Source organism: Octodon degus, unplaced genomic scaffold (genome assembly GCF_000260255.1).
Source record: "Octodon degus isolate 3935 unplaced genomic scaffold, OctDeg1.0 scaffold00027, whole genome shotgun sequence".
NCBI classification, from domain to species: Eukaryota; Metazoa; Chordata; class Mammalia; order Rodentia; family Octodontidae; genus Octodon; species Octodon degus.
Genome location: NW_004524603.1, coordinates 13,310,157 through 13,324,210, shown reverse-complemented (window position 1 = coordinate 13,324,210; position 14,054 = coordinate 13,310,157). Strand labels below are relative to the sequence as shown.

Here is a 14,054-nt window from a genome sequence, read left to right as displayed (position 1 = left end):
TTCCTTACAAGCTTCAGTTTTAAATCTCAGAGTCAGGGTCAGCAAAATAGCTTTAGTGGTCTAAAGCCCCTGCTGAGGTAAGCTCACAGGGACCAAAGTTCAATTCCCAGCAACACATGCCATGCCAGCCCCACCCCAGGGTGGGCTGAGATGGCCCCCAAAAAATAAAAAAAATAAAAATCAGAGTCAGAATCAATTATACATGACCCTCGGGAGCTCCAAACTCTAGCCATGCATTTATGTATTCAAAATCACATGTTATTTCATTAGATGTGAAATCCTTCCTCTTAGATGTTTAAACTCAGCTCAGAACAAATGGGATGTTCTGCGTTTCTTTGAGTTCATCCAGTGTGTTACTAATCAGTGCTGCACAACACTCCATGCTCTCTTGTTCAAGAAAAGACATGTACTCTCCCCCTAATTCCCTGCTAGCACTGAATTCGCTTGAACAAAGGTCTTGATGGACCTGAATAATCAGTGTACAGCATTACATGTCTAGGATCATGGATAGAGGTAACTGTCGAGACCTGGAGTACTACCTATGCATTTCATTTTATGTGTCTAAATGTCATCCGTGGGTTCCTCCCATGTAGGGTATAATTTACAAACATGCACAAGGCTTTACTTCCACAATTCCTGCGACATCCACTGCTCTAGATTGTGAGCAGCACAGGATCTAGGGGAACTGGCAATCTCAGTCTCCTTGACTCTTTCCCAAGATATCACCAGAGGTTGAATAAAGATGCAGAAGACAATTTAAGAAAAAAAAAAAAAAACACCTGAAATTTTAATAGGAAGTGTGAGAGATGGAGCGAAAGTGAAAGGAGAGAGATGTTTTCAAAGAGTATCAGTAATTGGTTTGCATGGTAACCATTGTCCAGCAAGTAGCGTGATTATTTCATTTCATTTTATAACCTTCTAAGTAATATATATGTATATATACACACATTGTTTATAGCAGTGAAAATAGTTTAAAGTACTGTAAGTAAATGAGATATGAATCAGGTTTATTTGTTCAGTGCAGATAAAAGATTCTTTCTGAAGCTTCTTCAGGAAGTGTTAGGCAGGAGCAGGAGCCAGGCCCCTGAAGACTGAGGCTGCCAAGCGATCACGTCAGAGCCATGATGGCGAGGAGGAGTGGAGCAGCCTCAGCCTCTGGCCTCTTCCACACGACCATGGCCATGTGGCTCTTCTGCTGGGTGGCCCTTGGTCTCCTGGGAGCAGGTGAGGCCCGAGCACAGAGCACAGAAGAAAACTCTCACCCTGGGCATCCGAGGCAATCTCAGTCCTTCTCTGTATCCTCAACACTCTGCAACTTGGGCCTTACCTTCTGTTCCTTCTCTTCCAGGCTTTTCTGATGATGAAGTTACCCAGATACCAAGACATCTGGTCACATGGAAAGGACAGAAAGCAAAGATGACCTGTGCCCCAAAAAAAGGACACAGTTATGTTTACTGGTATCAGCAAAAGAAGAGTGAAGAGTTGAAGTTTATGGTACGTTTTCAGAACGAAGATAACATTGAAGAAACAGATGAGTTCAAGGCAAGATTCTCAGCTGCATGTCCCAAAAACTCTAACTGCCAATTGGAAACCAAGTCGTCTGACCTCGAAGACTCAGCATTGTACTTCTGTGCTAGCAGTCAGTCCACAATGCTGAAATCTTCATTCCTCTAAGCGCACAAACCCCATGGACCCAGCTCAGGAAACAGCTGATTGGTTAGGTTGGAGGAAGTTACAGAAATGAGCTGGAGCCAGCTAACCACAGCATAGTTTCTTACACAGCTCAAGGGGGTTTAAATACCAAGAATCAATGTGCTGAAGATTCTGATAACGACCCCTATGTCGGGGTCTAGGCTTGCTGCCTCTCTAGAAGCCTCTCTTCTCTGGCCAGCCAAACAGTTCAGAGGATTAAAACACCTACAAGCAGGTACAGGGGCCAGGGGCCGATCCTGGGGCTGACCCCGCTTCTGGGGCGCACTGAGGAGGCAGTTGAGACTGGCTGTGGTGATGTGCACTTGTAATTCCAGCTCTCATGAGGCTGTAAATATGTGAATTACTATGAGTCCTATGTGTGCAGTGCAACCCTGAACACTCTGTAGATCCTTTCCTAAAATGCAAAAAAATGAAGGAAAAAAAGAACCCCTCTTGTCTTTTGTCTCCCCACCCTCTTCTCTCCCTACATGTTTTCTTTCTCTTTCTGGCCTAGTCTTCATGATGACTTGAGAGCCTCCACTCTGCTAAAGATCCACCCCAGTCCTTAAAAGCTTTGGTTTTAAATCTCAGAGTGAAGGCTGGCAGGAGAGCTCAGTGATCTAAAGTGCCTGCTTAGCCAAGTGCTAGGGACCACAGTTCAATCCCAAACACGATGTGCCACCCCAGTCCCACCCCAGAGTGGGCTGAGCCAACCACAAAAAATAAAATAAAATCTCAGAGTCAGAATCAATTCCACATGACCCTCTGGAGCTCCGATCTCTGGCCATGCGTTTATGTGTTCAAAATCACAAGTTATTTCATTGGAGATGCAATCCTGCCTCTTAGATGTTTCCACTCAGCTCAGAGCAAATGGGATGTTCTGTGTTTCTTTGCATCCACCCAGTCTGTGACTAATCAGTGCTGCACAATACGCAATGCTCTATTCTTTGAGAAAGGACACCTACTTATCCTCCGTTTCCCTGTCAGCATTGAACTTGCTTGTTTGCAGATCCTATGGACCTGAACAATCGGTATAAAGCATTACGTGGATATAGATTCATGGATAGAGGTACCTGCTGAGACCCTGAGTATTGCCTATGCACTTTATGTCTAAAGTTCACCACAAGGCTGGTGGTATAGCTTAGTGGACTAAGCATTTGCAGGAGCCAGCGTTCGATCCCTGGCACTGCATCCTGCACCGGCCATGCCCCTGGGTGCTCTGAGCCTGTGATGGAGCACGGGCTGAGTTGTGCATTCCTGATTTCTGCCTCCTTTCCAGCACTAGGGAGGCAGAAATCAGAAGGATCACTATGAGTCTGAGCTGCATAGTGAGACCCTGTGCGTGCGCGTGCGCACACACACACACACACACACACACACACACACACAGGAAAAAACCCCTTAAAGATCACCTGGAATTTCTCCAGTTTACACTATAATTTAGAAAAATGCACAAGTCTGTACTTCCACAACTGCTGTGACATTCAGTACTCTGAATTGTGGCCAGCATAGGATATAGGAGAATTGTGAATGTCAGTCTCCCTGACTCTCTCCCAAGATATCATTAGAGTTGTTATAAAGATGCAGAGGACAATTTAGGAAAACAAAGAGTCAAATTTTAATGGAAAGTGCAAGAGATGATGGGAAAGTGAGAGGAGAGAGATCATTGTTCAGCAAGTAGTGTGATTATTTTATTTAATTTTATAACTTTCTAAATAATACATATGTATATATACACATATTGTTTATAGCAGTGAAAATAGTTTAAAGTACTGTAAGTAAATGAGATATGAATCAGGTTTATTTATTGAGTAAACATAAAAGCTTCCTTCTGGCCTGGGAAGTGTTTAGCAGGAGCAGGAGCCAGGCCCCTGAAGACTGAGGCTGCCGAATGATCATGTCACAGCTTGGCTGGCGAAGAGAAGTGGAGCAGCTCAGCCTCTGGCCACTTCCACACGACCATGGCTATGTGGCTCCTCTGCTGAGTGGCCCTTGGTCTCCTGGGAGCAGGTGAGGCCCGAGCACAGAGCACAGAAGAAAACCTTCACCTTGGGCTTCCCGAGGCAATCTCAGTCCTTCTCTGTATCCTCAACACTCTGCAGCTTGGGCATTAGATTCTGTTCCTTCTCTTCCAGGCTTTTCTGATGATGAAGTCGCCAAGATGCTAAGACATATGGTTACACGGAAAGGACAGATATCAATGATGACTTGTGTCCCTAATGAAGGACACAATTTTTTTATTGGTATCAGCAAAAGAAGAAGGAAGAGTTGACATTAATGGTATGTTTTCAGGACAAATGAATTCTTGATCAAACAGATGAGTTCAAGACACAATTCTCAGCTGCATGTCCCAAAGACTCTCCCTGCAGACTGGAAACCAAGTTTTCTGACCGCCAAGACTCAGCTCTATACCTCTGTGCTAGCAAGCACAGTGCTGAAATGTTCATTTCTCTGAGTGCACAAACCCATGAAACCAGCTCAGGAAACAGCTGATGGGTTAGGTTGGCGGAAGCAACAGGAATGAGCTGGAGCCAGCTAACTACAGCAGAGGTTCTTATACAGCTCAACGGGGTTGAAATGCCAAGAATCAGTGTGTTGAAGATTCTGCTGAAAGACCCCTGGTCAGGGTCTAGGCTTGTTGCCTCCGTATCTTCTTCAACCGCTTCATGCTTTTCCCTCTTCACACCCTTTTTGTCCTTTTGTCCAAATTCTCCTGATGAGTGAATTCTCATAGACCACAAATTCATTTGTCATTGCTACTCCACATTGATATAAGTCAGCCTGACTCTTTCCAAGCCTGGCTTTACAATATCAGAGCAGCAGCATAATAAAGAATTATCTAGCATTGACCTGCTCCTGGAACCATCAATTCTAGCCCTGACTGTATGTACTTTAAATCATATGTTATTTTATTTTGGAAGTCATTTTGCCTCTTAGATCTGTTCTACTCAGCTCAGAGTAAGTGAAAACCTTCATGTTGTGTGTGCATCCAAACTGTAATTTCTAGATACTGCAAAATACTCATTTGCTCCAGAGAGGACACCCAGTTGCCCAGTATCTGCCAGCATTGAAAACCAAGTGATCGATGATGTAGAGTGTGCCTAGGGGGAGTCACCTGGAGAGAAAACATTCTCTCAGGCTTTCACAGAGAGCAAATTGGTCAGGCAAAGGCCATGACTCATCTACATGGCTGACACTGATAAAGGATCTACAAACTATGATACAGGGTTTCAGGGTAAATCCTGAGAGGATTTGACTGATCTTGGCAGATACAAAAGATACATTTCTTATTATATAGGTCTAGTTTTATCTTTAACCATCCAACAGAAAAGTATAAAAATCAGGTATAAAAAGTAAAGCCATATTAATAAGTTGTTGACTTGAGCTGTAAAAGGCTCAAGTCAACAACTTCTGACATGGCCAGTTCCATGGATAGCCCACTACTATTATGGACTACTGGACTATATTGGGTTATCTTGCTGAATTCAAGCACCTACAATATTTAAATGACAATGGAATACCAATCTCTGACAAAACTAAACAAAAAAGGGGATATAAATGAAGGACCATTTTGTATCTGTATATGTGAAATAGTTAGGATAGGTATACAGCTACTTTCTCTTAATTCAATGAGAAGAAAAATTTGTACTGATAGTTTTGGACTTTATATTATGTCTGCATCTTATACTATGAATAACCACTATGAAGACAATAATATGCAATTTATTAATTATTGAAACTGTCCTATTAAAAAAAGAAAACTACATGTACTTAGAACTTTGAAGACCTGAATAACGAGCTTATAGGGTCATGTACCTAGAATCAAGGATGGAGGTAACTGTGGAGACCTGAGTGCTACATGTGCATCTTTTATGTTTCTAAACATCCCAGAAGGCTCTTCAAAATTATGCTAACTTGTATTTTCACCTACAAGTACATAAAGCTTCCTTCCATAGCCACATAACCCCTGTGACATTGTCCAATGCTCTAGATGGTGACCAGCTCACTGGTACACGTTGACTGTAGTTTCTAGTCTCCCTTAATCTCTCCCCAAATATTATCCATGATGATCATTAAAATGCAGGAGGTAATTCAAGAAAAATATAAGTAATATCAAAAATTTTCAATGAAACAAGAGAGATGGAGGGTAAGAGAGATGAAAGTAATCTCTCAAAGAGATGGGGGCACTATCAATAAAACATTAACAGTCTAGTGAACTTGTCAACCAGTAGCATCATTGTTTTCTTCTTTTATTTTGTAACTCACCTTATTCAGATCCAAAGCCCTTTCTGTATCAGGGAACTGTGGGATCTTTTTCCTTGGCTGTAGTTTTCTTCTCTTCCATACTTTGCTGATGACAAAATTATCCAGATGCCAAGACATCTGTTCAAACAGAGAGAACAGAAAGAAAAAGAAAAGGTGAACTGTGCTCCTGAAAAGACCCGCTGGTGTTTACTGATATAAAGCTGTTGATGACAATTTATGAAGAAAGAATAAAATCAAAGATTTAATAGGAAATTAGCACACAGATGCAGAGAGAGAAAACAGAAGAATTCTTTATGCTACTAATCAATAATTGACAAAAATCTAACAGATGGCGCTCTTCCTCCATCTGAAAAGCTCTCTCTCTCTCTCTCTCTCTCTAGTAAAAGTAGATATAAATATTGTAAATAAATGAGATATAAACCAGTTGTATTTACTGAGTGAAGCTAAAAGCTTTCCTTCTGATACCAGGAAGAGTTTATGCCAGGAGCTTGAGTTAGGCCCATGAAGATTGAGTCTGTCAAGCAACTACATCACAAGTGGGCTGGCAAGGAGGAGTAGATCAGCCTCAGCCTCTTGTCACTTCCACGTGACCATGGCCACATGCCTCCTCTGCTGTGTGGCTCTTGCTCTCCTGGGAGCAGGTGAGGCCCGAGCACAGAGCACAGAAGAAAACCTTCATCCTGGGCTTGCTGATCCAAATCCAAACCCTTTTCTGTATCAGCAACACCCCAGGACTTGGCCCTTGCCTTCTCTCTCCCTCTCTTCCAGGCTTTTCTGAGGATGAAGTCACCCAGACACCAAGACAACTGGTTATATGGAAGGGACAGAAGGCAATGATATCCTGCGTCCCTAAAACCGGGCACAATGTGGTTTACTGGTATCAGCAAAAGAAGAGTGAAGAGTTAAAGTATTTGATGCATTTTCAGAGCAGCACAGTCCTTGATCAAACAGATGAGTTCAAGGACCGATTCTCAGCTGCGTGTCCCAAAGACTCTCCCTGCAGGTTGGAAACCAAGTCGTCTGACCTCCAAGACTCAGCCCTGTACCTCTGTGCGAGCAGTCGGTACACAGTGCTGAAATCTTCATTTCTCTGAGCACACAAACCCCACGGACCCAGCTCAGGAAACAGCTGATGGGTTAGGTTGGAGGAAGCCACAGAAGTGAACTGGAGCTGGCTAACCACAGTGGAGGTTCTTATACAGATAGAGGTGTTGAAATGCCAATAACCAGTGAGCTAACAGTTTGGTGAAAATGCCACTTGGGGCAGGGTCTGTCACAGGTGCCTCGCAAGTTCTCCTTTGTCTTCTATTTCATGTTTATCCCTCACTATATGTTATCTTTCTCCTTTTATCCAGTTGTATCATGCCAGTGAAACAGTATCCCAAAATCTCAAGTCATTTGGCCTCATTTTACCACACTGAAAAAGATCCCTCTAATTCTTTCTGAGCTTGGGTTTACATTCTCAGAGATAGAATGCTGTACACATGGCTCAGCCATGACCTTCTCATAGAGCACCCAGCTCCAGCCATATGGGTGTATATCTGAAATCACATAATTTTATTTTATTATGGATGCAATTCAATGCTATGACTTTTCCACCCAGCTCAGAGTGAATGAAGTATTTCACATTTCTGTAAATTAATTCTGTTTTCCACTTCTAAATCCTACACAATACTCCACTTCATTTCCAGAAAAGATACCCAATTTCCTCCCAGTTCCCTGCCAACACTGAAATCACTTGTGGTTAGTTTTCATGGACTTGTGTACTATCTTTATGGGATTATATACCTGAGAACATGACTGTCTGGACATGGTTACTGTATGTGTATTCTATCTATGTCAATACCAACTGAAGGTTCTTCAACATTACCTTAGAATGCTCAGCCTTATCAGAGTGGAGTTCTTACTCCCATTTCCTTATAACTCCTACAGCATTATTTAGGGCTCTAGAGTGTGTGTGTGTGTGTGTGTGTGTGTGTGTAGCCGGGGATTGAACTCAGATCCTTGCATTTGCCTATCAAGTGCTTATCCTACTGAGCCATCTCCCCGGCCCCAGGGCTCTAAATTTTATCCAGCTCAGAATATAGATACATTCAAGGGATTCAGGTCTCCCTCACTCTCTCCAAGGGCATCAGATGTAACTGACGTAAAATTGTAGATGACAGTTTAAGAAAAAATTGATGGGTTCAATCCCCAGCCTGCCATGCCAGCCCTGTCCCTGTGGGGTGCTGAGATGGTGATTGAGACTGGGTGTGGTGGCATGTGGTTGTAATCCCAGTGCTTGGGAGGCTGAAAATAGGAAGATCACTGTGAGTCTGATCTACGTAGTAAGACCATACAGACCCTGTCCTAAATACATTAAAAATGAATAAAATGAAGAAGTTAATAGGAAATTAGGGCACAGACACAGAGTACAGGAAACAGGAAGATTTCTTTATACTATAAAACCAGTAACTGTCAAAATTCTGCTGGCTAGGTCATGCTCTTTTTCATCCAGAAAACTGGATCTTTCTCTCCTCTGTGTGTGTGTGTGTGTGTGTGTGTGTGTGTGTGTGTGTGTCTGTGTGTCTGTGTGTCTTTGTCACTGTCTCTCACCCTCCATATCCCTTTTCCCATTCATCTTTCTTTGGTTGCTAATGAATTTGAGCATTTTTCATATGATGTTGGTCTTGAATTTCTGTTCTCAGTCTGGCTCATTCATATCTTTTTACTGGGAGTTCTACAATTTTCTCAACGATCTGCAAGCATGTCTGAGATACACTAGATATTACTCTGTTGCAAACATTGAAAATGCTTCCTTCCAGTATGGTGCCACTTGGGCCTCGACTTCCAAGAGCCAGCAGATGTGGGAGAAATTGAGGCTTCCCTGCTTGAGTGGGAGCATGTTATCCCCATTAACCCAATCCGACTTCTCTATACCACGTCCTGGGCATTGTGTAATGTTTTCTCCACCATTACAACTTTTAGTAGCAGAAAGAATCCACTGCTGTCCCCATGGCCACTAACATGCATCATCAACCACCTTTCTTTCAGAAATGCTGAGGGAAAAGACATTTGAATCTATTTAATTTTTTCAGCAAACTTGACTTCATTTTTTTCTCTTATTTGTTTTCCTAATTAGATTCTACTGTCTGGTTACAGTAAAAGTTCATACTTTTATTTCCTTAAACACACACCCAAATTTTCCCATGGCTTATCTCCTTTCGTGATCAAGTTCCATCTGGCCAGTCTCATGCTTCTCCTCATATGATAGCTTTAGGATAACTCACTAGATACTTGTGCAATAGTTCTCAGTTAGACACAAAAGGAAAACTTTACCTGTACCTCCTGGAATTTCTGTGTGTGGAAGAAGAAACAAGATTAAAAAGAACCATGGGAAATGTATAGAAAACAGTATATATAAATAAGAACCACCTTTAGGAACAGAATCAATAGAAAGTGTATGTAAATTTATGCAAGGGGATTATTGGGTAGGGTGAAGGGATCAGAAGTGGGACCATGCACTATGCCAGTCTGTAGGATCAGAAGTTAAGAGTTGGAAAATCCCCCAGTGCTGTCAGCATGCTGGAAAGCTGCAGAATCCAGTAGCTGCTAGACTGAAGATGGAAAACTCAAAATCAGAGGCATAAACAATGCAGTGCCAGCCTGAAGGAGAAGGCCCGGGGGCTCGCTGGAGGGTCACTGGTGCAGGCCTGAGTTAAAAGGCCACAGGAACCCGGGCCTAATGCATAAAGGCAATAGCAGCAAAGTTTATTCTTGGGAACTTGATCACAGTAATAGTTCTTTTAAATTATACTTGTTTTATTTCTATAAAGCACTATGAAATTTGAGGAAAAATATAATTTAGTTATCGTTAGACTTGAGACAACAGGCAATATAAAGCAGTCATCCTGGAAAGGAGAAAACACAGAAGGGTGGTTTCACTATGGCCCCAGACTCTGCCTTGATGCAATTTCTGGGCTTCAGTGCAATCATGGAAAGTTCATTCAGGATGCCAGGGGTTTGCCAGTGTTAGGAGGCAAAGGCAGAGCCCGTGGCTTCGAGGTGGTGTGTTTGCAGTAGTGAGCTACTGCAGAAAAGACAGCCATGCAGTGTGAGGTTCCCATGTATTGCATGGGGTCTCCTAAGTCAATGGATAAATCCTGAGCAGTGGGGTGTGGAGAAAGCCTCCACCGGTTGTGGAAAAGAGCCATTGCTGGGATGTGTGTGAGGAATGGAGATGTCAGCGGTCATATAGACCTGAGGAATATGAGTTCTGACAGGCAGGGTGCAGAGGCATCCCTGAAACCTCTGGAGATGCAGCTGTCACCTGAGATGGTCACTGCTTGCAAGAAAGACCACCCAGGGAAGGGGAGAATCCACTCTACAACCATCCAGAAGAGCTCAGCAACCTCAAAAAACACCTGGCTGATGGGCCAGTAAATTGCCTACCTTCTAGAAAACAATACCCTGAGACTTTCTTAGTAAAAATTCTCAACAGCATAACATTCTCAATTTCCAACTGGAACTAAGAACGACTTCACATGGCTCACAAGATCTTCACTGTGATGGTAGCTAGGTACACCTAAGCCTCCATATTGCAAGGGGAGGAACTTAGTTTTAAATATGAATAAGAATGGTTATTTTGATTCTCCCTCCAAATTGTTTAGCCCTGGGAAGGAACAGTATTACCCATGCACAAACAAAAGCACTCAATCAAAACCATTGACGAAATAACAGAGATGCTGGAAATTTCAGATGAAGTTTCTCATTGTAAAAAGTATGCTCAAGAACTTAGAGAATATGGTTATAGTGCAATCAATTAATAAAATCAGTTAAACCATACCCATCGAGACAAAAAAGGAAGATACAAAATACTACTACATCAATAATGAAAGAACATCTCTGAAGCTGCTATAGACATAAAAATGATAACAGAATATCAGAACTGAATGTGGTGACGAATTCTAGAATATGGATGAAATTCTCTGAAAATACATTTTTCCACACTGCTTCAGGATGAAATATGAAATGTGAAGAAACTTACATGAAGGAAATTGAATTATTTATCAAAAACTTTCTCAAGAGAAACTACAAACTCAGTATGCTTTTGTGATGATTTCTATAAAAAATTAAGGAAAAAAAGAACACAAACTGTACATAAACTTCTTCAAAATATTGGAGAAGGTGAAACACTTCACACTTGTGATATAAAAGCAAAAACCCTAGTGCCAAAGCATTTCAGAACATCTTTCACTGCCATAGATTTAAAAATTTTTCACAACATATTAAAAAGCCAAATGTGAATATGTATATATATATATATATATATGTGTGTGTGTGTGTGTGTGTGTGTGCATTTATGCCCATTCATCTGTGTATATCTTTGCATAAAAGAGGACACACTAATAATGTAATAAGACCAATATCACAGGAAAAATAATGGTTTAGAATGTAGTCAGTGCATTTTACCATGTACAACTAGAACAAAGAAAAATAATCATTTAACCTTTCTGAAAAAACATTTTACAAAATCTAGCACTCATTCAAAATAAACATTCTCAGAAATCCCGGAAGTGTGCTTTCTATCTATTGAAAATTACATATTTACAAAAATATATAGCTAATATCCTAATTGGTAGTGGATTTGGGGCACTTTCCTCTTATACCAGGGAAAAAACGAAGTGTTTTTTCAATGCTGCTATCTCATACTGTCTTAGAAATGTTTGTAAGTGTGAGAAGGCAAAAAAAAAAAAAAAAAAGGAATAAAATGTTGAAATATTGAAAATAAGTGAAAGTATCACTATTTGGAGATTGTTTGGTTGCTTATATTGAAGAAGATGAAAACCCTGAAGAATCAAATTAATAACTAGAAATAGTGAATTTAGAAATATCATAGGATGCAGAGTTAAAACAAAAGATCAAATGTTATGTTTACCATTTTCAGAGAAATGAAAAATAAAGCTCAAAAATGTTTAAAATTTCCTATAGTATCAGTAATAAATTATGTAGGAAAAAATCAGCAAATCATGTTCCATAAAAAAACTATAAAACACTACTGGGGGAAATTAAAGAAAACAAAAAGTGAAGTAATATGTTACAGATTGAAGTTTTCAATATATTAAAACAGCAACTGTCTCAAGAAGTGATGTTAAAATATTTGGATTATAAAAATTCACTTGTAGGGCCAGGGAGATAGCTCAGCAGTCTAAGAGCCTGCCTGGCAAGCACAAGAACTCAGGTTTGATCCCCAGCGCCACATGCTGTGCCACTGCAGAACGCCAAATGCATCATGCTGGCCACCAAAACCAGGCGTGGTGGTGCACACCTATAATCCCAGCACTGGGGAGGGTGAGGCAGGAGGATCATTATGAGTCTGAGCTATGTAGCAAGACCCTGTACCAAATAAGTAAATAAATAAAATATTTTTAAATTAAAAAAAAACCTCGCAGTATTACTTAATAGCACAAATTAAAATAAATTAGACATATCATAGACCTAGTCATAAACATTACCACTACAAATTCTGGAAGAAAACACAGAAAAACACCTTTTATGAGTTGAGAGCAAGCAACATTTTCCTAGAACATAGAAAACACACTCTAATAGTAAAACACTAATTTTTCCTTTAGCATCCTGTGTGCCAGGGGATGTGTGTATGTGTTTATAGAACAAAAATTCATGATGGAAAGAAAAATGTTCCACAGTAGTTAGGATCTTCCTCCACCACACATCGCTTGCATCTGGCTGTGGGAGACACACACACACGCACGCACACACACGCGCACACACACACACACACACACACACACACACTCCACAGACATTGTGAGTAGGACTGAGCAACATGCAGCCCACCTGAGAAGAGGACAGGTCGGGGTACAGTACATACAAATACAATTTCAAGGGTCTATCAGCTGGTTTAGAGTAGAAAAAAATATATTGGCACATAACGTTAGGAAATTGGGGCACCGTTTTCAAGCCCATTTCTTCTGTTTCTCTCCGATGGCCTCCCCATCCATTCCTCTGATGATCCTCTCTCTCACGCTTCTTTGGCCTTAGGTCCTGTGCCTGCCAGCAACAACTTCTGCTTCTCTCCTTGTCCCACAGCCACAAGTTTCTGTCGGTCCCGGGTGAGCAGGGGCCGTTGGACTTCGGACCTCAGTCCTCCGGGCTCTCCCCTCCTCTCAGCGGCGGTTATCACCTAGAGGGGTGTTCTTGTTCCCCAAAGCTCGCATTTAGCTCTTCAACCTTGCTCCGCTCAAATCAGATCCCCCAGCAGAGGGCAGCAAATGAGCACATTTACTTTAAGGATGAGTGATAAAGGCTATGGGATTTTTTTTTTTTTTTTTTTTTTTTTAATGTATTTGGTTGTTGCAGGCTCTCTCTATGCAGTTCGGACTCGTGTTGACCCTCCTGTTTTCAGCCTTCTCAGTGCTGGGATTACAGGTGTGCACCACTACGCCCGGACTCTGGTTGGCTCAGCCAGTCCTGGGAACAGGGCTGGCACAACATGGTGGCAGGGATCTAACCATGGTCCCTGCTCTTGCCTAAGCTTGCCTAAGCAGGCACTTAGTCCTCTAAGCTATCTCGCTAGCCCAGGCAATGGAATTTTTAACACGCTGGACAAACCAAAAACCATACTGTCAACATCCTGTGTTGATAAGAGTTCCTGGCTAAGTAATTCCCTGAATTGATTGCTGATTTTCTTGGTGTTACTAAATGGAAGACTCTAATCAAAGAGAAAAAGGCAGGGAGAACACAGGAATGTGGTATGTGGAGTACGTGCAGTGGCTGTAAAATGTGTTTTTGAGCTCCTGTATAAAACAGCAACTATTCTGAACACCACAGGAGGGGAAGAAGTAGGTAGGGGACAGATGAAAAAGACATGAGGTGATGATTATTAAATTTTTTCTAAAGATTTATTGGTGTGCTACAGGGACCTCACTATGCAGCTCAGACTTGCAGTTGTCCTCCTGTCTCAGCCTTCCCAGCACTGGGATTACAGCCATGTGCCAACACTCCTGGTTTTGGTGGCCCATACAGGGCACACAGGGTTCCGGGGCAGCATGGTATGCAGTACTGGGGATTGAACCCCGGTCCTTGTGCTTGCCAGG

At 41.8% G+C, this 14,054-nt stretch overlaps 1 gene segment (V, D, J or C); it reads left to right on the top strand.

The window, feature by feature from the left end:
* Positions 1–1,674, top strand: part of LOC105741892 — a 2,520-nt gene extending 846 nt beyond the window's left edge. Inside the window, 1 exon segment of the V gene segment in view lies at positions 1,349–1,674. Within this exon segment, the coding sequence occupies positions 1,349–1,674 (326 nt within the window).
* Positions 1,675–14,054: the final 12,380 nt, after the last annotated feature.